A 27,080-nucleotide genomic window follows, 5' to 3' on the forward strand; every position below is an offset into this window, starting at 1 on the left:
CGGCCTCAGTAAAACTAGCCAGTATAAAATAAAATAATCAAAGGAAACTTCCAACACTGATGAATGATTTCTGTAGTCAAGCTCAACAACTATATTAACTGACGTATAGGATCAACGGTCCAGGATCAAAGACTTTTAGAGTTAAAAAAAAACTACAATACAATTCATCCAAAGATACTAATTATACAGATGGATATTTACACATAGGTGATTTCTCTGGGTGTAGTTACTGTCTCTCAGATAGGCTGTACATTAATATTTATAGGTTTTCATCCGTTTTCATCACAGTCACACACTCACCTGAGGGATACAAGGCCGGTCTGACTTGTTCCCCCAGTGATGGGCTTCATAGCTGCAATGTTACCTTAGGTACTGTAACCTAGTAACCTATTAAATATGAAATAAAAAATAACCGCAACAAAATATGAAAATAGCACATACATGGTCGCCTTACAACTACCAAATATAGGTAAAATTACTGACAAAAATAATTAAAGCTTAAATTTTTTTATTTAATATAACATGCAAGAGGGATATGTTACAGTAGCACAATACTTGATTCACCATGCAGTCTGCATGGTACTCTTTGTACTATTCATTTTCATCATTTGTCGCCAGTCTTGTCTACTAATTATGGTACTCAAAACATCAAGCAATGTAAAGCTAAATCATACTATGTATCCTAATATTGGACCAAAGTAGGCATTTTTAAAGAATAATTTTTTTTGTCTTTTCTATGACGAAAATGAATTTGTGGAATGCCACATATTTATTCCAGTGTTTTGTGTGTTTGATAATTAAGGCTGCTGATGGTTTCCTGTTTGTGGTTGGGTGCGACCGCGGAAAGATCCTCTTTGTTTCCGAATCAGTCTACAAGATCCTCAACTACAGTCAGGTAAGGAGGAATTTGTGAATTGGAGAAAAGGGGACCATTGTCCATTTACTGCGTGTTACTCAAAAAGGTAGTGTTGATAATATGTCAGCCATCTTAAATAATTGTTAAGCCTCTCAGCCTTGAAGAACTTTATAGTATGTGTCATACTTGAAACGTTTTCTATCCTTCATCACGTCAGTCACTCTGCAAATTACACAGGATCCCATAGTGTTGACCTTTTTATTTGGCAAAGATAAAAAAGGATTTTCTCAAATCAGCGAAATTCTTTCACCATGAAAAATCTAATTCAAGCGGCAGATCATCACAGCTTTCTTACTTGAGTTGGATATTCAGTTTTTCTCAGTAGTTCATTTTTATATAGTCTCGCTTTGCCAGACCATCCACACGCTGCGAAGTGAAGGAGGGTCTGGCTACTCCACATAGCATTCTGGGATGGGAGAAAAACGTGCTCTGGTTTATTGGCATTTCGTTAAACCAATCCAGGGTTCGTACGGGTGCTTGAAATCCTTGAAAATGGTTGACTTTTGAGGTTGTGTTTTCAAGGTTTGAAAAGTGCTTACATTTTAAAATGCTTGAAAATGCTTGAAATTGTAACTGTATTTCTTTGACGACAAATACCTATCTGACTGAATAGTTTGTTTATTAAATGGAGAAATAAAATGAAACCTGCTCGCTTGTGCACGTGTGACTGCAATCTGCCAGTTTGTTTCCATATGTGACTCCACCTCCTGTACAGGTCCTATCCCCTGACCAATCGGCTATCCTAACCTTAACCACTCAAGGTAAAATGCCTAACCCCAACCAATCGAGCTGCTTCGTAGGGCGGGTCTTGGCATGGCCATAGTGGGATTTGTAATATCGCCGGCAGGTTGTCATTTCAATGAACGTTGGCTGGAAGATGAAAAATACAAATTATGGATTAAACGGGGACAAACCCCATGAGTTGCCTCTTGTAAAGTCTGCAAAAAGACATGCAGCTTTTCACAATGGGCGAGTCTGCGCTCTCGAGTCACATGAAGCATAAGACAGACTTTTCAAGTTAGCCAACTGAAGTAGCCTACTGTACACGTTAGCACCTAGCTATTTGTTTAGTGTAACTGAGGGTTTCTTACACTGTCTAGACTCAGGTTTGGCTGTAAAATAAAGACACGGTCTTCCAATGCCGGAACAAGATTGCACTGCACGTCTCACTTTATTCAACCCCGATACAGTCAAATGTCAGCAAATACAACACTTTGTCTACTTCCATTTTTTTTCCCATCCCAATAAAAGCTCTATGTTTACTGTAACTTCCTCTTAAGCCTCAACTGTGAGGTTACACAATAAAATACCTTACATTAGTATGGCATGTCCGTTATGGCACGTTCATTTGTGGAATATGCAGTGAACATAGCCAAAGTTACATCACAGTAACTGTAACGTTAACTACCTGCAAATTAAAACCTGCAAACGTTAGCCCAGTGCATAACAACAATCGTTGATTGGTTAACAGAAATCGTGTCCGATGGAGTGTTATACAATGATACAAGTAGCCTACTGTAAGGTTGAGGATGGCCTTATGCAATATTTACACTGCTCTATTCTAGTAGATAAATGTATATGTCTTGGCAATGAAATACATTTTCAATTACATAATATAAGCTATTCAGGTGCCTGTGCACTGTCAGTCTTCTGGGTTAAAATGGAATTACAGGTTGTTGTTGCACTGTCTCAGATTTTGTTCAAACCTTGTCTATATCAAGAATGTGTCCCAAAACCAAGGCCTGTACAATATTTCTGTTCAAATCCTATGTCTTCATATTTTCAGCCCTTGAAATTACTTTAGTTTTACAGCCTGAAATCACATTATCTGAGAAGCGATATTTGGACATTAATATAATGGAAAGTATTATTCATAGGCAGCCCAAACTTTGTAGGGTGGAAGACAAACATATCAATATGACTGAACCATTACAAGTTTGTACGGCATGCCCTAGATTTGGAAAAAAGTGTGAAAAGACTGACATTAAGGGTAGCATACATTTTGAGCAAAATCTAAGAGGGTGCAGCAACTGTTATCCTGGTTTTAGTCTGATTTGACACAGAATGACGCAGCTGCATGTCATTTGGCTCAAATCTTCCCACTCAGTGCTATTCTCCATAGCTGTCTTACTGTATGTTATGAGCCATTTTAAAAGTGATAATTCAGGGTTAATGATATGACCCTGTCAAGTGATTTTGTTTGGGGTAATTGTTTTTACATTGACTCAGGCAGGTTAGATAGCAAGCAAAGTCTACTTAGACACTGATACATTTTGAAAAAAAAAAAAACTTGTGTTTTGCTTAAATATCTGATCCTTCTGCTATTACGAAACACAATTTTGGCAGTTTATAGCATTATCTCTTTTAATGTGATAAAAACACTAAATCATTTTGACTATGTATTGGTATGTATTTTACGGTGGTGTAAGGTGCTTGAAAAGGTGCTTGGAAAAGGTGTACGAACCCTGCCAATCACAACAACAGCTAGCTGTCTCAATCTACCCTGCAGAGATCTGAGGAGCAGTCAACAATAGTCCTCATAAATCCACCAAATTTAAAATTCCAACACAAAGAAAGTGGAAGGAAACGGAAAATACATGCATCCAGCGGAATTTTCTGTGGTACTGGAGCAATCCCGGAAGTGGAGCGTCAAGGATATAGACCAATTTTTATATAAAAGATTTAAATTGCCTTGCAATTTCCCATAAAAGCTACCACATGAAATAACTAAATTAGCGTTTATCACAGCGCTGACTTTAGATAAGTTAATATTGTTTATGGAAGTAGTAGTAGATGTTTTTAGTTAGCAGTTCTGTCCTTGCCCATATTGTTTTATGTTCCTTGCCTCTATTCCCCTTTCACATCATTCCCTTGATTCTCTCTTTGTCTCTCACTCATATTTTCCACCTGCTGCATCCAGAACGACCTGATAGGTCAGAGCCTGTTTGACTACCTACACCCCAAGGACATTGCCAAGGTCAAGGAGCAGCTGTCCTCTTCCGATACGGCCCCACGAGAGAGACTCATTGACGCTAAAAGTAAGTACAAACACACATTATCTATTGTGTAGCATTGGAATCTAGTTAATGTTGATCTCTTGTGTATTCCACCCTTCCACTCTGAGCTTACATCTTAATCTGTTGTATCCTCACACTACCAGGCAAACTGTATCTGTCAGCAATCTCAAGGCTACCTTATGTCTCTAGAAAATCATTTATATTGTGAAATACAGCACCTGGTTGTATTGTCTATTTGTTGAGCTATTGCCGTGCTCATTTTGAGCGCGTGCCTGTTTGGAACGGGCTGCATTGCTTGGTTCCCAGTATTTATTTTTTTATTTTTTTTATTCAATTTTATTTATAGTATCAAATCAAAACGAGTTATTTCAAGACACTTTACAGATAGAGTAGGTCTAGACCACACTCTATAATATACAAAGACCCAACAATTCCAGTAATTCCCCCAAGAGCAAGCATTTAGTGCGACAGTGGTGTGGAAAAACTCCCTTTTAGGAAGAAACCTCGGACAGACCCTTATCTAACTATAAGCGCGGCTCATCTAGAGATTCGGCGTGTCCCCTTTTATCATCTAGTCGTCACACATCCAGGTAGCGATGTTGCCCGGGCGGGGGAGGGAGTGAACCTGGCTCAGCCTGCTGGGGAAGCCACCCTTAAATAGCGCGCAGAACAGCCGGAGAAATGTGAGCAACCACCAGCAACAAAACAACATGCTGGAGAGCCCGAGAGCTTGTGTTTGTGTATGATTAATTGTATCATTTGCATGGAGCATAGACAGCAATCACTTTTTGGCGGATGATCGCTTTTTGGCACATCAGTCGGTGAACCGCAATCAATGAGCCTTTTAGGGATGTAGCAACTCCCACAAACGATCTGATGTTCCTCTGAAATATAGGAGTTCTCATTTGGTAATTTGGCAAAAGGAATCTTACAAAGAAGAGATGGAAGTGATTGAAGTATTACTGAAAGCAAGTAAAAAGCTATGACAAGGAAATGGTGTGAAATAGAATCCCCTCACAGAGGACCAATGGCTAGTAATAGTTGAATACATTTTCTTAATGGAAAAACTGTTTTAAGACTGCATGGATGCAAATGGCTGAAATGGGCATCATTCAAAACTTAAAATAGAGGCACTGAAAATAGAAAGAATAATTGAATTTGGCTACAGGAGTTTTTTACATTTAGTAAAAAGTAGTACATTTAGTGTTTCATATCTATCTGTTCTTTCCATTAGCTGAAATACCCCAAACAAATCTTTAAAAACAAACAAACAATAATGTTAAAGAAAAAACAACCTGTTGCTATGTTAACTATTTGTATGTTTGTGTATTTGCAGCTGGTCTTCCAGTCAAGACCGACATCACCCCCGGCCCATCTAGACTCTGTTCTGGAGCCAGACGGTCGTTTTTCTGCAGGATGAAGTGCAACAGGCCCTCTGTCAAAGTAGAGGATAAAGACTTTCCTTCCACCTGCTCTAAGAAAAAAGGTACAGTATGGTTTGTTCTCCTAAAACATGAATTAAAACTGGAATTCTTTCGCCCACAATCGTCCTCTTCCCCTAACATGTAAGGCTGCCTCCCTTGTAGAGAAAGCTTTGAGTCCTACTCAAATCATCTCCCCATTAGTTTTCATCTTTGAGTGCCAGTCAAGGTCTCTTCTCTACATTCAGCCTTTACCTGATGTACATAAAGGGTAACTACCAATTTTTTTTTTTTTTTTTTTTTTTTTTTTTAAACCTGGACCCTATTTTCTTATGTTTCTGTGTCTAAGTGACTGATGGGAACAACAATCTTTGACATTGGTCTATAGGGCTGTAGCGATACACTAATCTCACGATACGATACGATACAATACACGATATTCTGCCAACGATTCGATACGATTCGATATAATTCGATGCATCATTTTCTGAAGATTTAAAGGGGACAGAGTGATTTTGGTGACATCTTGTGAGTGTTCCATTTACTTGGATTTAATTAATTGAACTGAAAACATCAATTACACAATATATGTCTCTGACTGGACAGAGAGTCTACAGCAGGGATCATCAACTACATTTTTTTCAGAATTTTTCTGAGCACTCTGGTGGCCGGACTTGAAAAAGATCTCAGACTAGGAGGCAGTTCATTGAGGAGTGATGGTTAAAGTCTGTGATTATGGAAACATTATTGTAGTATGCAGCATCCTGATTGGTGGAAAATGCTTGCAGAAAGAGGCTGTTGTCAGGTAAACATGTCACTGTCAAAGAGGCTGAAGCGAGAAGTTGACTGGAAAAGCCAAAAGCCCAGCTTTAATGATGAATGGACTGATAAGCAGGCTATGCACTCGTCATGTATGCCTCATTTGCAATGAAACGATGTTGTTGCAAAATAATACAACCAGCATCATCATCATCATCACTCGAACATAACGATTGCGTCATTCACGTGCATATTAAGTAGCTCCAGATTGTCCGCTCTAGCTGAGAGTTTGGTTTGTTCAGCCAGCAGTGAGGTTTACAAGAATTTTGGCCAAATTTCCAGATTCCCGGCAAACTAAGATAAACAGTTAGACTACAAACCGACAGCTTTTGTTTTAGCTTGTTTGTAAAAATTCGCTATTTGCAGAGTAGAGCTGTGTTTGCGTAAAACAGCACGGTGGACTGAGCAGATTGAAATATCGCTTTCTACATTTTTATGCTGGTCTACACAGGTGAGTGCATTGATAAGTATTGACTTTTTACTCACGAAGGTTTAATTGTAGCCTTTTTACAGAAAAGAGACTAGCGTGAGTTCATCTGCCCCAGCGGCCGTTGGTAACTCTGTATCGTTCCCAGTCAGGTGCTGCGTGTTTTAACCTTTAACGCACACACATCTCGGCTCAGCTGTGTGTGTGGAGCTCGGGCATCGCTGTACAGAATCCCGGCATGTGAATAGAGATGTAAATACAGGGGGCTGGGTTTTTGCTCTAAATGCTTGAAATGATAAATAACAGAACACATTTTTTCCTCTTTACATTTTGTGAATTCATGATTATAAGCTTTGGCAGCGGCCGCCAGTTGACGTTGGCTGCTCTACAGCGACACTAGCGGCTGGCTGACCAAATCGCTCTTCCTGCAACGTGAACGGGGGTAAACATGGGGGATTTGAATGGGACTTATGTATCGATACTCGCGGCTTAAAAATTGATACTTTCTTGGGGAAAAAAATATCGATTTATATCGCAGAATCGATAAAATTGCTCAGCCTTATTGGTCCAGCATTAAAGTGATGGTTCGGAGTAATTCACCCTAGGGTCCTTTGCACCATGACCTCGAGCCAAACACCCCCCCAGAAGCTTTTTTCACCTGGGTCTAACATTGGGCGAGTTAGCGTAGAGTAGAGTTAGCCGCTGAATAGCGTGGGCTAATGGACCCACGTTTGTATCTCTTAAATGACCCCACTAATAATGCCCGAAATGATACCAAAGGTCTACACTAGTATATATAGGTTATGCACTCATAAAACGATGGATTGGAAAGTTTGTAAGTACACCAGAAGTTTATGTAAATAACACTTGCCTGCTGGCTTCTGCTCTCTGCTGTTGTTATACTAGTGTAGACCTTTGGTATCATTTCGGGCATTATTAGTGGGGTCATTTAAGAGATACAAACGTGGGTCCATTAGCCCTGTGCTAAGCTACTCAGCGGCTAACGCTATTCTACGCTAACTCGCCCAGTGTTAGACCCAGGTGAAAAAAGCTTCTGGGGGGGTGTTTGGCTCGAGGTCATGGTGCAAAGGACCCTAGGGTAAATTACTCCGAACCATCACTTTAAGTGAGATCGCTGCAGTTGGCAGCAGCGAAACACGCTACAATGTAAGTTAATAGGGCAATTGTCTAGCTTGTATTTACCTTCACAAAAGTGCTTGTTTTACCGCTGACAGGCTCAGATTAATATTCTAAGTGTCTGACAACATTATGGAAAGGATCCCTTCAGAGATAGACCTTTAAAACCTCTTTGAGACCTTTCTGTTTAACCACAAACCACTCTGAAGTCCCTAGCGCTAAACCCACCAGACTCCATTTAAAAAAGCAATTTTTTATTTTTATTTAACAAGGTAGGCTGTTGAGAACAGGTTTTCATTTGCAACGGCGACCTGGCTAAGAAAAGCGTAAGCGTGCAAGACAACATACAGTTTCACATTCAGTACAATACAGGAGTGCAGAATAGAATATTATGCTACATAAAGGCTACATAAAGTGCAGATTAAGTAGGCATTACAAAGCTGGCAGAAATGTGTGGTGTAAGTAAGCCGAAGGATATGCGAAAGTGATATGGTGATAACACAGTATACATTAATAGACAGTCTGTATCACCGCTTAAAGGGTCAAAATGTGTATAGGATGGTGTTGTCTGCATATAGGTGGGTTTGAGAATTGCCGACAGCAAGAGCCACATCATTGATATATAGGGAGAAAAGAGTCGGCCCGAGAATTGAACCTTGTGGCACCCCCATAGAGACATCCATAGGTCCCGACAGCAGGCCCTCTGATTTAACGCACTGGACCCTATCAGAAAAATAGTTATTGAACCACGCGAGGCAGTTATGAGAGAACCCAAGGTTGTTGAGTCTGTCAATAAGAATACGTTGGTTAACAGAGTCGAAGGCCTTGGATAGATCAATGAAGACTGCAGCACAATAATCCTTTTTGTCAATGTGATGTCATTTATGACCTTGAGGGCGGCTGTGGTGCAACCATGACCGGCACGGAAGCCAGATTGCATAGCGGAAAGGACACGATGGGATTCGAGAAGTCTGGTAATCTTTTTATTGACCAAGCTTTCAAAGACTTTCAAAAGACATGGTAAGATAGATTTGTATGGGTCCAGATTTTGCAACTCTCTCATCACATCAGCTGTCAGGATTGGGGTGAAGGAGAAGCGTGGTGGGGGGTGCAGACGTGTAGCTGCGGGGGTTGTAGAGCAGTTTACTGGGGGGCCAGCCGCCAGATGGAAAGCATGACCGGCTTCAACAAAATGCTTATTGAAATTATCTAATATCATAGACTTATCGTTAGTGATGATGTTACCTGATTTCAGGGCCGTGGGCAGCTGGGAGGAGGTGTTCTTGTTCTCCATCGTTTTAACAGTGTCCCAGAACTTTTTTGAGTTGGTACTGCAAGAAGCGAGTTTCTGTTTGAAGTAGCGAGCCTTAGCTACCCGAACTGCCTGGGTGTACCGGTTCCTGGCCTCTTTAAAGAGTTGCATGTCACGGGGGTCACTTGAGGCTAACCCTGTTCGCCACACGATGTTTTTATGTTTGTTGAGGGTGGTCAACTCTGTGGTGAACCAGGGGCTGTATCTATTTTTGGTTCTGAACTTTTTAAATGGGGCATGCTTATTTAGGACAAGCTTTCATAGAGCGTGTATAGAGCCAACATGGAAATCGGTAAACTATGTGTTTATTTCAACCATAACTACAGTTGTGATGGTTGGAAAAGTGGAAAGACGACCAAAACGGCTATTCATAGTTTTATTTTTGTTGACTTTGAATGAAGTGTATTTTACGATGCTAAAATTACTGTTTATTTTTCATGGAGTCCGGTGGGTTTAGCTAAAGCAATTTTGTGGATGTTTTTATGTTTAGTAAGGATCGTACTCTTTAACAGAAAGGTCGACTTCCTTAGAAATCCTTTCCATAATGTTGTCAGACACTTAGAATATTATTCTGAGCCTGTCAGTGGTAAAACAAGCACTTTTGTGAAGGTAAATACAAGCTGGACAATTGCCCTATTAACTTACATTGTAGCTTGTTTCGCCGCTGCCCACTGCAGCGATCTTCCTTAATGCTGGACCAATGTCAAAGATTGTTCCTATCAGTCACTTAGACACAAAAACATAGGTCCAGGTTAAAAAAGTCTTTCAGTTACCTTCTTATGAAAGCAGAAGCCCTGCTATCCTGGTGCTCTTCTGTTTTTTCAGAATTTTATTTTTATTTTTATTTTATTTTATTTTATTATTAAAACCAGAAATCACCTCAGTTAGCATGAGAACATCTCCATTACAAAACCAAGGAAGTTGGCATCTTTAATTGCATCTTTTTATATTTTTATTTACTTAACCCTTATTTAACCTGCATCTGGTCTGCCAAAAGCAAAATCTTGCATACAGTACCACCAGTAACTCAACAATACAGGAACCCTTTTTTTAGAAAAGCGTTAACGGGTTATATACTGCCCAGAGAGATGTACAAAAATAAAAATAAAAATAGCACTAAATCATCAGTGTCTCTGTTAAAATGTGAGTATATCTCAAAATTAGTTAAGAATAGTAATTGCTGGCAGATTATGGGAAATAGGAGAGCTTTCACACCTGTAGTTCGGTTCATTTGGTCCAGACCAAGGAAAAAAATTATACACTGTTGACTTTTAGCTGTATTCCATTTCAGTAGGATTTTGAATGCAGAAGTTTTACTTGTAACAGAATATTTTTTACAATGTAGTATTGATACTTTATTTATATTTCTTCCACCGCTTATTCTGACTATGCATACACGGGCCCAGAACAACAGAGATCATCAGTACTCCGGCTCTGGTGGTCTCTTAAAAGCTTCATATCACGTCACATGTATTAAACTGGGAACGATACAGAGAAGATTAGCAGAGCCCCTCAGGAGGTACAGAGCAGAAGGCATGTCACTTTTCATTTAAATGTTTTTCATATTTTTCCCCCATTGGTTTTTAGTGATATTTGTTTTGGTACAAGGGCACCCTCATCCAGCGCATTAGTAACAGTTTAGTTGCAGTGGTACTGCAGCACGGGAGAAAGCAACCAAAACAAAAAACCATATAATGATAATAAATTCAGATATATTTCTGTGAAAAGTTGATGAGGGAAAAGCTGTTAAAATTAGGAAGACACCACAGTAACTGTAGAAAGTGCTATGGTGTGTCAAAGTGGTGTTTGTGAAAAAAATGTTACTCTTTCCGGACTGCATTTCGTTTCGGTCCATTTCAGGTTAAAATGAGAAACACGGTGCTGCCTGGTGAGAGAAGGAATAAATACCTGATTATGTTTTTGCCAAATTACAGGAGATGCTTGAACAGATTCAGAAAAGATGATGAATCTGGTCGGTAAATTAAAGCCGCTTTGTGTATTTGCCTAGTTGTTATTTTCCTAGTTGTTATTTTCGTCTTGAATGAAGTTCTGCTGATGTGTTCTCCTTTTCAACTCCCATCAGTTTATTTTTATTTTTTGATAAAAAAATCAAATGCAGCAAAAGTTGGAACTGCAAAAGACAGCCAGGTGAAGACATGCTTGAGTCACTCCGCTGCTGCATAGAGTGGTCCTTATGGTTTATTCAGAGTTTATTAATATTGAACATCGCGTGTCTAGATTGCATCAAATTCGACAATGCATGCCATTCGGTCCCCAGCAATACGATTCAATTTTATTTATAGTGTCAAATCATGACAAAAGTGATGTCAGGACAGGTCTAGACCAGGCGTGGCCAACCAGTTCATCATAAAGAGCCAAAAACATACCCGCACCATAGCTAAGAGCTACACACAGTGACTTCCAGATCTAATGACAGTCATACTACATAGCAGTTTTCATAGTTTTTTCTTACCTAGATTGACTCAGTGGGAAACCTGACAGCGGTATATATTTTTTTTGCTGCCTCCAGCTTCTTTTGAAACAAAATTTTCTTCTGGTTGTGGCAACAGTCACATGCCGAGAGTCAAAATCAACACACCTTCGATGTTCTGTGTATGTGTCGCGTTAGGTCACAGCAGTTTCCTGCGGCGTCGCTATGACGACTAGCCACGCTCGCCTCATGAGGCGGTACTAAATCTGCAATGGAAAATGGAGGTCGAGTAGAGTCGAGCAGGTACCATGTAATGGAAAAACGCCAATAGTGTTTAAACGGTTATGTAAAAGGTCCTTAGACAACTTTAGTAGTTGAGCCATAATGCATTGAACTACATCCTGCATTATTATTCTGATCAACATGAATTAATTGTCTTTTGAATGAATTTAAATAAGTCTTTATCCTGTCACACTTTTTAAGAGGGTTTTTCTTCTGCTTTCTGTCCAGCTCATTGTGTCATCTGTATTGCAGTGGCCTAAGAGCAGATAAAACATATGGCTGGCTGCATGTTGCCCTGCTTAGGCACTGACTCCCATTTGCATTTCAGAGCAAAGACGCAACCCAGATTGGCTGTGTTACTATTCATGTTGACTGTTTTAGAGTTTAGCTGAATATTTCATACAGACAACTTTTATTCTTCCTCTGATGTCGTGCTTTGTGTTTCACAATGGGGAAAAATTGAGTTCAGTCACGTTACTAAAACTTAAACTAATCTTGTATTCTTATATTTTATAGATTATTTCTTCTTTTTTTTTAGAACATGAATCAATGTTCAGGCATGATACTGCGTGTAGGTCACCCATGTTTTGGCAGCGCTACGATCCCAATACAAAATCACTGTAGTTATAAACATAAAACAGAAGAAAATGGACGCGAAGCAGGTTGTAGCTTCGAAAGAAAAGTGCAAGTAAAACGCAAGCCTTTTACACTGCCTGTAACCGCTGTATCTAATACAACTATAAAGAAGGGAACTCTGTCCATCCGTCTGTCTGTCCGACCCACGTGGGCAAAAGAACAGTAGCAACACTGCTGGCTAAACTATTTAAAAATGGCGGGTTTGTTCAGGACACCCCAGTCTGTTCGCTAGCAATGATGACGCAGTGATTAATGACAATTCTCTCTGACCAGTCAGTAGTCTGCAGGTTTTCACGTCACCTTTTGGTATTGCCTCAGCTCGCTTGGAACCTCGACGGAGGTGATACCAAAAAAAACAGTACCTGTTTTTTTCATAATGGAAAAACAAAAAAGGCGAGTCAAGCAGGGGCCCGTTTCAGGAAGGAGGTTTAACAAACTCTGAGTCTTACCCTGAACTCTGAGTTGATTTACCCTGAGATGGGAAACTCTTGAGTTTTCGGTTCCAGAACAGCTGATTTGAGTTGGTTCAATCAACTCAGAGTAGGTTCACTCAGAGTTAAGCGCGTGCACCACCACAATAAAAAGGCAGCATGAATGGAGCCATGATACTACGATTCACCATGGTAACAACCACAAACAAACTGGTCGACGGAACTACTCATGCATACTCATACAGTGAGTTTGAACATATATTTATGGCAATATTTTTCTGTCAGGTAAATGTAGTACAATGTTTTCCTCTGAAGTAAAAGTACACCGTTAGTCAGTAGTATGCAGTTGAGTTTCATATTTTGTAAGTGCTTTGGGGGGCCTTCTGTAAGTTATTTCAGGGTACAATGAGTTACAATTGTAACATTATTCAATTTTTTTTGTATCTAAATATAATGAATCTATAGCTGTTAATACATGCTAATACATCTATAGGCAGGTGCCTACATTGCCTAACAGTTAAGTCTACTCTCAGTTTCCTGTGAACCAGAGTGTATTTTAACGGTGTTTATGACTGTGAGTAGGCGCCAGGTATGTGACACAACCATGTCATGGCAGGTGTGTTGCTGCCATGACACACTCCACACATAGCGCAGTGTGGAGTGTGAAGTTGTTTGGATGAGCAGTTGTCGAGAAAGCTGCAAGCAGCAATACCACAGGCTAAGCAGTCGGACTGTTCTGAACAGGCACGTTTCAAAGGGACACTGCACATGCTTCAAATAGAAGTGTAATAGACTGACACCAAATGTGACTGAAATTAATAATTTCGAGTACTTAGCCTTTAGACTGAGGAATGTCAAACTGTAGTTGTTGGAAGGAGATTGAACTAGCATCCCTAAAAAGGTCCTTTATGCTGTGCATATTATCCTAGATAATTTAGTGTCCTAATCTTAAACCTTGGACTGTGGAGAGAGTAATGTAATGTAATGGTACATTGGAGTTCGGCCTAGCCTGAGTATTTTCTTGTTGTCTTCCTCCTTATTTTTGTTCCACAACACACTGCAAAGGTTACTTTGTGAAGGCAAAATTCTTCTCCAGGGAAGTTTTTTTTGCATGTGCAGTTTAAAAAGAGTGGTTTTTATCTCATCTGTTTTTAATCATTATAAATGTCAATGTAAATCTCAGCATATTTAAACTCTTCAAGACGGCATTAAAAATCCTAAATAGGTTTTCTCAATCCAGTTTTGTTACAGTTTCAAATGTGAGCCAAACCTCTAACACTATTTCTGCCCCACTCTTCCTGTCTTTACAGCGGACCGTAAGAGCTTCTGCACTATTCACAGCACGGGATACCTAAAGAGCTGGCCGCCCACCAAGATGGGTCTCGACGAGGACAATGAGCCCGACAATGAGGGCTGCAACCTGAGCTGCCTTGTAGCCATAGGCCGCCTGCACCCCCACATTGTCCCCCAACCCAGCCTGGCAGACATCAGGGTAAAGCCCACAGAGTACGTCTCGCGGCACGCCATAGACGGCAAATTTGTCTTCGTTGACCAGAGGTGAGATGCAAGAGAGTGTCGGCGAACATTCAGCAGGGTTTATCTTGGATCAAGCTGAGACTACTTATTAATTTGTATGAAAGGATTAATATTAAGTTCAACTTTTTCAACATATTCTATTTGAATTTAAATTTTGTATACATGGGCTACAACTTACATTATATTGTGCAACCCTGTGTTGTAAAATGACAAATAAATGAACCGTGTAAGTGGATCTGGCTCTATTAGCCAGGTGGCTATAGGACTAAAGGACACACAGCCTAAAATAAGAAGCTGTTTGGTGGTAAACTGGTTTGGTGCATTAACATTGAAAAGTACCACTGCTCCTTGTTGGTGACTCAGGTTTGACACCCAACTAAGACTCAATTTCAGATTGGTATATGTGGAAATATCAATAACGAATGACCAACAACTAGATATGGGTACCGAAACTTGGTACTAAACGAACCCCGGGGCTAAATTATTAAAGACTGTAGTATAGATAAACTCCGACATTACCACTTCATTTATCTGTACTTTGATTGATGTTTTGGTATAATTTATTATCATGCTGTAGCATCTCCTCTGCTCTCTGTGCAGGTGCTGAGCTCCTCCAACTACGCTTTTTACTAGTGCAATAAAATCTTCATAAATCTGTAATCTGAGTAAAGCCAATATTTTGCTCAACAAGCATAAATGTCTTTCAACACTTTGCCTGCGTTCCCATTTGGAACCATAGCGTCTTACTGCGCTCCTTATGGAAATAGACAGACAGACAGACAAGCATTGCAATGCGCTTATGGTTAATACTCAATTAGCATAGTTGTAACTTTATAGGCTGGCTCAAGGTTAAACTATACCTGACATTACCTGATACATCATACATCTGAGCTGTCCACAGTCTCATTCAGTAGTGGATGACAGAGGCATGTGTATAAACCTATATGTTTTATACACGCGCTAGCTTGGCTAATAGCAAATTGTTACAAACAAACTAAAACAAAAGTCTATCTGTAAATGTCTAACTGTTTAGACCACATATCTTAAAATTAGGCAAATTCTTGTAAACTTAGCTGCTGGATGAGACAGCTGCAGGGAATCACAGCAGCACAGGGCGGAGGACAGGAGGAAGGATGATACTGACGGATGTCTGTGTTCTTCATTCTTTCTAAACTTCACTCAGTATGTTGATGTCAGGAATATTATTTAATTTATTGCATTTTAGATTCGTTTCCAGTGAGATATTATTGAGTTGGAGACTTTGTGTGTGCTAAACTAAACGACGCACAGCGCAAATGACCGGACTATTACTGCATCATGTGGCAGCTTGAAAATATTTTTTTCTAAAAATAGATAGCAAAATAGCACATTTTACACTGCTCAGAGTTCACCAGTTTTGTGTGGGTTCAAGCTGGCTGTGTATGGTGTGTGGGGGTTGCATATGTGTGCATCCTTGCTGCTAAAGAAATGGAGAGTGATGATGCGTTAATGGCCCATCAGTGCAAACAAAAGGATACAAACAGTCAGAGAGTTCGGTTTGGTGGTTATAGTATGGTAGCCCTAAAAATCCTGTGGGTTATAGTGTTAATTGCCCGCCTTGGAAAAAACGAAACAAGAGTTGTCTTTGCTGCGGATTAACATGTTGAGAACTTCTTTGCTTTCCTCCTCGTTCTGAGGAGCCACACATCAGCAACTGTAAATAAACACAACCTTTCTCTGTCTGTCTGTCCCTTCAGAGCCACAGCCATCCTAGCCTACCTGCCCCAGGAGCTGCTGGGAACCTCCTTCTATGAGTATTTCCACCAGGATGACATTGGCCACCTGGCAGAGTGCCACAGACAAGGTACCTGCTGTGGGATAGACAAAATATCTTCATGGATTTCAATGGTAAAGTCACTGAATTAAGGAAATGAGTCAAGTCTTCAGTATTCATGTTTCCATCAACGTATTTTTATGTGCATTTTGAAGTATTGCATTATAAAATGTTGATGGAAACAGCAAAATTCGGGAAAACCTTTTTACGCTCGCTTGAGGTGGTTTTTGCCTTTTTCGAAAAAGAGTTAATGCACAAAATGGAAGAGTAAACAGCTTTGCCGAATAAGTTGTGACGTAGCGAACATGTAACTCACATGACTATAGTCCAGGTATCCATTGGATGGGGGAAGGATCGAGAAATGGGTCCCATCCAGTGCGGTGTACATTTGTGGCACAAGGTGCGTAGTGGAGTTGCGGTGCGCTATAGGTTGTGCCTCAGCCACATTGGGTCTATTGACGAATTGGTTCAACTGCTTGAATCATATGGCTCTGCACACCGCTTAGACACAGCTGTGAACGGTTGTCTTGCTGACACCAAATGTCTCTGCCACAACCCTGTATTCTGCACGGGTGGCCAACTTGTACCATGCTACCTCTCTTAGCTTCTTAACTCTTTGATTTAGCAAGCCAGTTTGCAATCTACAACTATGCGTAACGTCAACTTGTGACAAAACTACACTTTGCGTAGTCAAGTTTATTTGTTCTAAACCAGTTGATGGAAACGCTTCTAATTCAGATTTTCTTTTTTCTTCTTCTTTATTGCGACATTTTAAAAGTTAGCTTAAAATTCGCTTGACAATTAGATGGAAACCTGACTAGTGACTATGTTTACATGCATTAAATATTCTGTTTTTTGCCCTTATTCCGAAAAAGACCATATTCCGACAAAGCTGTTTACATGGCTAATGAAAGTGAATATTCCACTAATGTTCCCGTTTACATGTAGCCCTGCAAAATATGATTTTTTTTTTCCAAGTTTACCAGCAGAGGCGGACTTGTACCTTGCAAACACAGCGTACCGCTTTCATTCCTTCAACCAGCTTCTTGAAAAGGTCGGCATAGCGATGTGTGCGCATATCCAAAAACCTGTTGATATCCAAGTCTTTGATGATGTTTAAAAGTAGCTGTGTTTCTCCTTCTTACCGGGTCTGCAGCCTTGCAAACTGTTGGCTGGTTGGTTTGTGTACAGCAACCATAGAGCTGACCATAAGCGGTAAACGGGCAAGAGGCGGTAAACTGCGGTTAAAAACCTTAGATTGAGACGCATATTCCGAATGTGCTGTATACGTGTCCAAAGAATGCCTCTAAAACCCGGATAATACTGGAATATCCCACGTCTTATATTCGGACAAAGGCCTTATTCGGAATATCCAACCGGAATATGCTGTTTACATGACCTGTATCAAATTTGGAATATTGTCTTATCGTATTCAATGTGTGTGTGTTTTTACTTACCACACCCTTATGATGCTGTCAACAGTGCTGCAGATGAGAGAGAAGATCAACACCAACTGTTACAAATTCAAGATAAAAGACGGCTCTTTCATCACGCTGAGGAGCCGATGGTTTAGCTTCATGAACCCCTGGACCAAGGAGGTGGAGTACATTGTCTCCACCAACACTGTTGTGTCGTAAGTAGACCACAACACTCACACCTCATACAACTGATGAAGTACATAATTGGCTGTGAAATATCAGAACATTTCATGTGTGTTGATCTCTCCAGGTGTCCTATGATGGAAGGATCGGATTATCCTCAATCTGCTGCTTCACCACAGAGTATGGACAGTGTTCTCACCTCAGAGGGTAAAATACTAATTTAAACAAATGCACAGTGCTCCTTTACACCTGGCTGATCTATAAAAAAAATAAATAATAATAAACAATATAATAATAAATAATAAAACCTCTGCCGAGGTTTCTTCCTAAAAGGGAGTTTTTCCTTGCCACTGTCGCGATAGCCACTGCTAATGCTTGCTCTTGATGGAATTACTGTAATTGTTGGGGTTTTGGAAAGTGTCTCGAGATAACTTTTGTTATGATTTGATACTATAAATAAAATTGAATTGAATTGAATTGAACACAGCCACTGTCAATAATCCCCCACTGGGAATTATTTATCCTTCACAATGAATAAAATCTCTTTTTCCTGATTGCTGTTGATTGGTAGGTGGAGGAAGGCGGGCACTGCAGACGGTCCCTGGCATCCCCGGTGGCACAAGAGCAGGAGCCGGCAAAATTGGACGCATGATTGCAGAGGAAGTGATGGAGATCCAGAGGTGGGAGATGAAATCAGTGTATTTCAGTCTCAAAACCAGTAAAGCTCACAAAGTCTGTTGGTCCTTGACTGGAAAATCCCTGTGGTCTAGGTTTTAATGTAGATGAAGGTGATAGAGGCGACACACAGATGTGTGATATGGCACGATTTATCACACATCAGAAGCTGCTGTACATGCTTGGCAAATGGGAAACTCGTATGACATAAAAAGTGCAGGATTCAAGCTTTTTATAGAACATTTCACATTTAATGTATTGAATAATATTGGATCATTTAAAAAACATTTGATGTGGCCAGGTTGGCTCAGTGGGTAGAGCAGGCGCACATATACTGAGAGGTTTATGCCTCGACGCAGAGGTCCAGGGTTCGAATCCGACCTGTGACAATTTCCTGCATGTCTTCCCCCTCTCTCTCTCTCTCTCTCTCTCTCTCTCTCTCTCTCCCTTTCTCACCTAGCTGTCCTGTCAAATTAAAGGTGGAAAACCCCCCAAAAATTATAAAAAAAACAAACATTTGACGATAAAATGAAGAAGTACCAGAAGTTCTTCACTGTGTAAAATAGGACAGTGTGTGTACACTGCTGGCTCCCCGCTTAGTTCTGAGTCCTCCAGACTAACGCAGACTCAGATGGCTGCTGTGGTGCTAAAATTATACCAATTGTCTCCATTGATAGATGTATTATCTACTTATTGCCATAGCAACACTGACACATTCCAATTAAAGTGTTGAAAATTGCTGCATGTAGGTCACATTTGCACCTGTTATCCAAGTGACATACCATGACTCATTGCCATTTTTTTGCAATTGAGGTTGATGGTAAGGAAATAAAATCTATGAAATGTAAAGTATTTCAGAGTCATTGCAACCATCTTTGTCTCTATCAGGATTCGAGGCTCCTCCCCCTCCAGCTGTGGCTCCAGCCCTCTGAACATCACCAGCACCCCTCCACCTGACACATGCTCCCCAGGGGGCAAGAAGGTAACACACAGCAGAGATAGACACACAGAAATCTTTTGCAAATTTGCTTATTTGCTTTCTTGCCAAGAGTTACATGAGACAATTGATACCAATCTAGTGTTTGTACAATAAATATGACACTACAGCCAGCAGCTGGTTAGCTAAGCTTAGCATAAAGAATGGAAACAGAGTGGAAACAGCTACCCTGGCTCTGTCAAAAGGCAAACAAAATCCATCTACCGGCATATCTAAAAGATCACTAATTAACATTTCATAACTTGTTTGTTGCCAGACAACCAGCGGAAACTCCAGGAAGTCACTGAAAAAGTGAAAAAGATAATAATTTTCCCAAAAGTTAAAAATAAGATATTTGACATTTAAAAAACTAATGCAGGACTCTATGCAATGTTGCCATTTTACCGACTTACCCTTTAGAAATCGGTGACTTTTAAAACCCCTTTTGTGGCGTACGTGGTGTACGTACATGTATTGTACATGTCAAATGGCAACCTTCGGTGGTGAAAAATGAAGCCAATGCGCAAGTGCCAAAAACTGCCGTTCATTGAGTGGCCACTTGAGGCTGGCTTCAAAAGGGTGTCGATCGCCATGTTAAAATGCCCAACTTTACAGCAAAAAAAAAAAAAAAATTTGGCTGCTGTCACAAGAGGCGAGCGTAGAATGAAGGCTTCATTTAGCCCAGATCAGCTCCATCCATGCTCCACATATTCACCCATTTTTTGATTAGCTGACCTCAGGCACTGCCAAGATGGCGACGGGTGGAGATACCAGAAGGTGAATTTGCCTTTGCTAGGATAGCGAAGGCATGTCCAGCCTTATTGGCTTACCCTGGTATTCTTACCCTAACAAATCTCACTCCTCATGCCTAAATCTAACCAATCCAACCAACGAAGGCAACGAGTAATAGCCAATCAGAGGCAGAATTGGGGCAGGTCATGCCTTCGCCATCCTAGGAAACACAAACTCCATTTTGGCTCTTCAGAAATCAGTGGGTGACGTCACAGAGACTACGTATTTTATACAGTCTTTGGTACATGTATATGTACAGTACCAGTCAAAAGTTTGGACACACTTTCCCATTCAAGTGAATGAGAAAGCGTGTAAAAACTTTGGCTGGTACAGTTTGTTTGTATATTTTATACAGTATATTCAGAAAGTATTGAGACCTTCACTTTTGCACATTTTGTTCCAGCCTTATGCTAAAATCATGTCCCTCATCAGTCTACACTCAATAGCCCATAATGACAAAACAAAAACAGGTTTTTGCAAATTCATAAAAAAATAATAGTTTCTTCTGCTGCTTTGACATGGGGATATGACCATGGGGATCAGTAAAGTCTTATATCATTAAAAGTATATGCTACCTGATAATTATTAAACAAAACAACAAAAATTACTGTGTTGAGTGTTGTTAAGGAAACAGTGATGCATCTAAAGTACATTCACACTGACCTGTCTTTTCCATGTGCCTTAGTGTCTGTTCTCTGGACAAACACAAAGATATTTGACGACCGAATGGAAACCTTTTCAGCTTGGGTTGAAAGTGATCTGTATTCACAGTAAACTGATATGTGCCTGTATGTGTCTATAGATTCAGAACGGAGGGACACCCGAGCAGCCGAGCACAGGGATCATTCCTGGCCCTGATTCTGTAGGCTACCCCTACTCCAACCAGTCCATCATGAGTGAGTTGGACACTAAACATTTTCGAAATTTTTTATTTTTTTTTTATTTTAATTTTTTTTATCTCCTTTCCAAACATAATTTTTTGCAATGACTCTACTTCTGTTCAGGTGACAACTCCCACCTAAGTATAGACATCATGGACGAGCCTGGTTCCAGCAGCCCCAGCAACGACGAGGCAGCCATGGCGGTCATCATGTCCCTGCTGGAGGCGGACGCTGGCCTGGGCGGCCCCGTCGACTTCAGCGACCTGCCCTGGCCTTTGTGAGGAAGTTAAAAGGAAAGAAGGAAAGGGGGAGAGGGATACTCCCTCTTTAGCACCAGAGCCACTGATGAAAGAGTTTAGTCAGGTTGAATTCTGTCTGTCATGTTTCCTGCCCTCTGTACACAACTACACTGCAAAGAACCTTAGCACATTTTAATAGAAAAGGCTGTAGATAATGAAGATTTGTATTACACACAAGACTGTAGGTAGACCTTGGATTCCATGGATTTCCTCCCCAAATGATGTGTTAAGATGATCCACTTTGCAGTGTTAGTTGTCTCGTCACGGTTAGAGACCATTACTCTAACAACAGTCCAGAAAATGGCATCTCAAGTTATGGGATTGCGGTGCTAACATGTCTACTGATGGACTGAACTCTGTCTAACAGTGGCTCTGGGCTCTGTCATTGCCAGCTCAACAGCCAACGCCAAACCAACACAGAACTCCTGAGACATTCATAGATGGTGGTTGAAGTTTGATGTGGGGCGGAGTGGTGTTGGGTGGGGAGCGCTTGATTTCTGACTCCTCCCGCAGCCCTCTCAACATCTCTAACTGTATGTCCGAGTCTCCTCGAAGGATGTTGGTGCCGTACAAACACGGCTGTGGTTGCACTCCCCTCCAAAAATTGCTTTATTTTTAGACGGCTGATCTCCAGCATGGGAAATGAACACACAACCGTTATCCTCTGGTCATTTGCTCGGAAGATTCGTAGAGGTCCTTTATTCCCAAGCCGCAGAATTCCACAAGCCGATAGTATTTCAGTTCATTTAAATAATGACAAAATCCTTTTGGAAAAAGCCACCTAGCTGCTGTTTCCTTAACTAACGTAAACTTTATCTTGTTTTTCTATAAGCTACTCATCCTCACTAAATTATATTTTCTGTATTTTTCCTGTAAGTTAAATTTGAAAGCTATCAAAAATAATACTCCTAAAGCTCTTGCTGTCATATGACTTGCTTAGTAGAGGTCTTCACAAGTAAAAAATGATGGACTCCATTGGAATTGAACCAGTGCAACACCTAACATGATGTGCATAAATAGATTTGTATGCAACGCAAGGACACTCGGACCTGATCCAAAATTTTATTCGATCCAAACATACCAAAATAGAGACACTGGCAGCATGATGCGCCACCAGTTAATATAGTTAAAAGATGAAGTAACTAAGAACTTGAACTTCCATGTTTCTGGACCCATACAGCCTGTGAATCAGAGTCCCTATCTGACTGACTGTCCTGGCCACATAAGTGGCAGGAAAATAATCATATCGGACCATTTTCCCTTTACTCAGATGAATGTATTCATTGTTTAACAACCATTGCTTTTATAATGGTTGTGTGTGTGATGAAGTTTCTTTGGGCCATTGTGCATTGCCTGACCTGCGATTCCGACCTGCCACTACACCAAAATCACCTCACAGCACTAATCCTGGACGGTTGAGCTGCGTCCCAATCCCGTACTACATACTAATTGTAAGCAGGTTTTCACTATGTAGTGTGTTCACACTGGAAAAGCTATCAAATAAAGTATATTTAAAACAGTCAGCATGCATATTAAAAGCCCTGGAATTTTTGAGTGTGCTTTTGATGTGCACTTTTCTCCAAGAAGTCAATGCTCAAAGGAAATGGAGGAGCTGTTCAGAGCTAAAAAAAAATCCAAAGTAATTCTTGATGATCAAACAGCTTCAGAAAGACTTAAAGACAGGAAGACAGAAAACAAAAATAGATTCTGAAGTTGCATTCATATTGACATTAAAAGTCCTAATAATTTCTTGTATACTAAAAAATAAAAGCAGTATAAAATAACTATAAAAAAATAGTACAGAGTGTACTGTACATGGTATATGGAATTGGGACACAGCTTTGGCATCAGGCCTGTCCAGGGTGTACCCCATCTCACACCTAGTGCATTCTGGGATAGGCACCCTCCAAAGGATAATGGATGAACTGTACAGTTTATAATCTGGTTGCCTCAAAAACAACATTTTAATGATGATTGTCAGCAATATATTAATGTGTCACATGCATATGTGTGCATGTGATCAAATCTAAAACCAAGTCGACTAGGATCCACTTAGGCAATACAACGGGTGCCTACACAACACAGTATAATTTGGACCCAGTTCAGTTATTAGAAACTGTCTGGAACTGTGAAGACCTCTACTGCTTTGTTCTCTAGTGTTCTCCTGCACATTTTAGCTGCAAAATCTCTGAAGGTCCTTAACGAGTGTTGATAGCGGGCAGTCAGCAGAAGAACTGTAGTGAAGCTCTGACTACTGTTTCAACAAAGAATCAGACTTTAATGGAGAAAAAGCGGAGGTTAATTGAATCTGGTGGGAGCAGCGGCTTAGTGTGCAGGTGTGTGTTCATGGCTGTAACGGCACACTTGATGTCTCTCTCAGAAGAGCTATTCAACTGCAAACCAAGACAATTTAAATGCAAAAATGTTCTTCACTGCCATTTTACTAAGGTCTACTCCTCACAGACAGCTTTCTACAGGTAAACACATGTTGGCAGGCTAATTAGCATCACCCAGCTAACCGAGAAACCTGTGCTCTGGGTGACAGGCTACCCATCTACACCAATACCCATATGAAGCACTTAATAATGCAGTCAGACTTTTCAGTTACTAAACTCTATTCCTTCATCAGGAGGGCTAACTCTGATACAGCACAGGCCCAAGAAAGTTTTTTTTTTTTTTTTTGACTTAATCTGAATAATTTAAAAATGAATCTTAAATGTCCGCCATCAGTACCTGGGCTGAAGTTTATCCCTCAAAAAATGAAAACCCGTATAGCCACTTTCAAACTTGTTTTGCCGGTGTTGGGAGAAGTTAAAAAATAAACACCCCCGAGTTAAATTCTGCTGACAGATTTACAGTATTTTGATTAAAAAAAAGAAGAAATCTCTTTAGCACTTAATACGCAGATGTACTGTGGCTACATTTAACTGTCAACCTTGTTAGGAGAGGTCTATAACGTAGACGAGGCGAGTATAAAAACCGATACATGTCCTAGAGATGGAGGCGACAGTAATCCTGCAGAGTAGGTCTTTGTAACGGGGATAGAGCTAATCATGTCCTCTGACAGTTAACAAGGTCAGAAGGGACAGCCAGGGTGGAATTCTTAATTTCAGTGTCTGTCTTTCCTCTATGATAATGAGTATCCTCAACACAACATTTACACCTCGCCAGCTTTCTGCTGCTCCCAGACATATAGATGTACAGATATCTATCTAGATATCCTATAGATATACAGATATAAATACATACATGCATGCATTGCATACATTGCAATGCAAACATCTTCTTTCTGTATTAGATTTAAATATCTGGCTTAATATCAGTCAGTATCAATTTGTGGCTGAACATTTGGCACTCCTTCAAAATGACATTCTCTCCATTTGGGAATGCAAATTGGTGCAAGTCAAAGAGCTGCAGCAGTTCCTGTGTTGCCCATCTGTGTAAATCCTTCAGTCAGTGTACACAGTTTGGTTGAAAAACTACTGTTGACATTGAAATACCTGGTGAGCTCAGGTTCCGCCCCCAGCCCCCCCCCCCCATGTTTTCTTCCAATCAGGCAGTAGCTGGCGAGGTCCCCTCTGTATCTGTTCTAGTGGTTTTCTGTTTCAATGTTTTTACGCTACACACTACAATAAAGTGTTCCCCTTGTTGATATAGCCCTCCCCACCTGATAATAATGTATCAAATCTTTAAATATTATCATGTTAAGAGTATACTTTATGCAAATATATGAGTATGATGAGTGTATTGTATGTATCAGCAGTGAAATATTTTTAAAATAAAATTATTTGTTTCTGTCATTATGGCCTTGGTCTCTGTCAGTACAATGTGCTACTTCATTTTTTCCTCTCCATTTTGTTTCTTGTTTGTCAGTCATATACAAATCTGCTCCACATAATATTTTTTCAGTGGGTAAAAGTATTCTCTGTGTGTTCATTCATGGTTTACACGTGATATGTTCTCTCCCAATCAGTGCAGCCCATTGGTATTTATAAATGATGTTGCCATCCAGTGTGAAAGCTCTGCACACACAGAGAAAGGCTGAAGGAAATGTTGGCACTGCTTTCACAAGCCTCTTTATTAAACAGGCAGCTGTGAATAGGTCAGTGAACACCCCCCATGCTATAGAAAAAAAACCACAGAGCTACTTGGTTCAGAATGCCAGAAACCCTGTAAGCTTATTTGTGGTTTGATTTTTGTGACCCAAAAAGATATTGAAAGCATGAGCTTACACTTTGAACTTGTGCATTAAATAATCATAGTAACTACGGAAGCAGTGTATGCATATTTCATCTACAATCTTTATTCCTGAGTCTAGGGCTGCACAATTTATCAAATTTTAATCACGATCACGATTTTGGCTTCCCACGATCAAATTTACATGATCGAGCGATATTTAAGATATGTAATTGATTTCATAGACTTTAATACGGAGCACCGTATTAAAGTTTTTTGCCCCCAAAGCTCCATAAACCACTGTCTGATCACATGCCTCCATGAGCCAATCAGAGTTGTTTCCTGCACCGCACAGCTCAGTTTAGATGTAGACAGGAGGACAGAGAGCAGTCGGTCATAAGTCGGTCACAAGGTTTACCGTTTAGCTGTCAGCAATTTAGGCGTGTTTAATCCAGTTCCTACTGTAGCTAACGGTAGGCTAACGTTACCTGCTGTGTAACGTGTTATTAATGTTTACTAGCGTGACATGCAGCCATGTTTCTGTTGCCTCTAACTTCTGTTTTGGAACATCAGAGCGCAACGCAGACATTTAAGTGGCACCGTAATCCGCGTTGCTATTTCATCCGGTAGACGCCGGGCTCATCAGATTTTAACAGGCGCCGTTAACGTGAATAGAAAATTGCGTTGCCTGTATCTTTTCATGGCAAATGCGCATGTGTAGAAAGCAGTCGCACAACAGCTGGAATGACTCCTGCATAGTATCCTTCAACAGAGGAGGAATGTAGCACAATATGGATGTGAAAGCAGTTATAATTAGCCTATATGTGACAATACTTTTGTTTGTAGTTAAAATCAACAAATAATCGTGATTATTAATTGTGATCTCAATATTGATCAAAAATAATCGTGATTATCATTTTGGCCATAATCGTGCAGCCCTACCTGAGTCAGGTCATCCTCAGCTACAGATGTTTCTTGTTTGTTGATCAGTAAATATCCCATGCTAGTTTAAAAGTTTAAACTCAAAAGGTTGCTTACTTTGGTTCTGCATCTTAGCAAGACCTACTTGAGAACAACTACTGAGTTTTATGTATTTTTAAATGCTACTGCACAAACATTCTGGTTGAATTGGATTGGCAGACAATGAAAATGTGGTAGAAGGGCAGGACTCCCTGTTGCTTGTGTGTACAGTATATTCCTACATCTGGTTACAGTATTGTTCCACAAAGGAGCTCCCAAAACACTCAGAAGAATCATAGCACAGAGACGGCACTGGTGAAAATTACTAACGACCTTCTAACAGCTGCAGACAAAGGACTTGTCTCCATTCTTGTTTTACTAGATCTTAGTGCTGCATTTGACACTATTGATCATACAATCCTGTTACAGAGATTAGAACACTTAGTCGGAATTAAAGGAACTGCACTAAGCTGGTTTAAGTCTTATTTCTCTGAGCGATCCCAATTTGTTAACATTAACGATAAACCCTCCAAGCACGCCAA

At 40.3% G+C, this 27,080-nt stretch overlaps 1 protein-coding gene across 3 annotated transcripts in view; it reads left to right on the forward strand.

Annotated features, from left to right (window-relative positions):
• Positions 1-25,202, forward strand: part of arntl1a (aryl hydrocarbon receptor nuclear translocator-like 1a) — a 46,509-nt gene extending 21,307 nt beyond the window's left edge. For all 3 annotated transcript variants that reach the window (XM_039809438.1, XM_039809439.1, XM_039809440.1), the window contains 11 exons: positions 803-895; positions 3,837-3,954; positions 5,270-5,419; positions 14,140-14,386; positions 16,102-16,208; positions 17,661-17,811; positions 17,907-17,986; positions 18,351-18,459; positions 19,343-19,436; positions 21,025-21,118; positions 21,227-25,202. In XM_039809438.1, the coding sequence (XP_039665372.1) occupies positions 803-895; positions 3,837-3,954; positions 5,270-5,419; positions 14,140-14,386; positions 16,102-16,208; positions 17,661-17,811; positions 17,907-17,986; positions 18,351-18,459; positions 19,343-19,436; positions 21,025-21,118; positions 21,227-21,384 (1,401 nt within the window). In that variant the 3' untranslated portion in view covers positions 21,385-25,202. The remainder of the gene's footprint in view (positions 1-802; positions 896-3,836; positions 3,955-5,269; positions 5,420-14,139; positions 14,387-16,101; positions 16,209-17,660; positions 17,812-17,906; positions 17,987-18,350; positions 18,460-19,342; positions 19,437-21,024; positions 21,119-21,226) is intronic.
• The last annotated feature ends 1,878 nt before the right edge of the window (positions 25,203-27,080 follow it).

This window comes from Perca fluviatilis, chromosome 8 (genome assembly GCF_010015445.1).
Source record: "Perca fluviatilis chromosome 8, GENO_Pfluv_1.0, whole genome shotgun sequence".
Classification (NCBI taxonomy): Eukaryota; Metazoa; Chordata; class Actinopteri; order Perciformes; family Percidae; genus Perca; species Perca fluviatilis.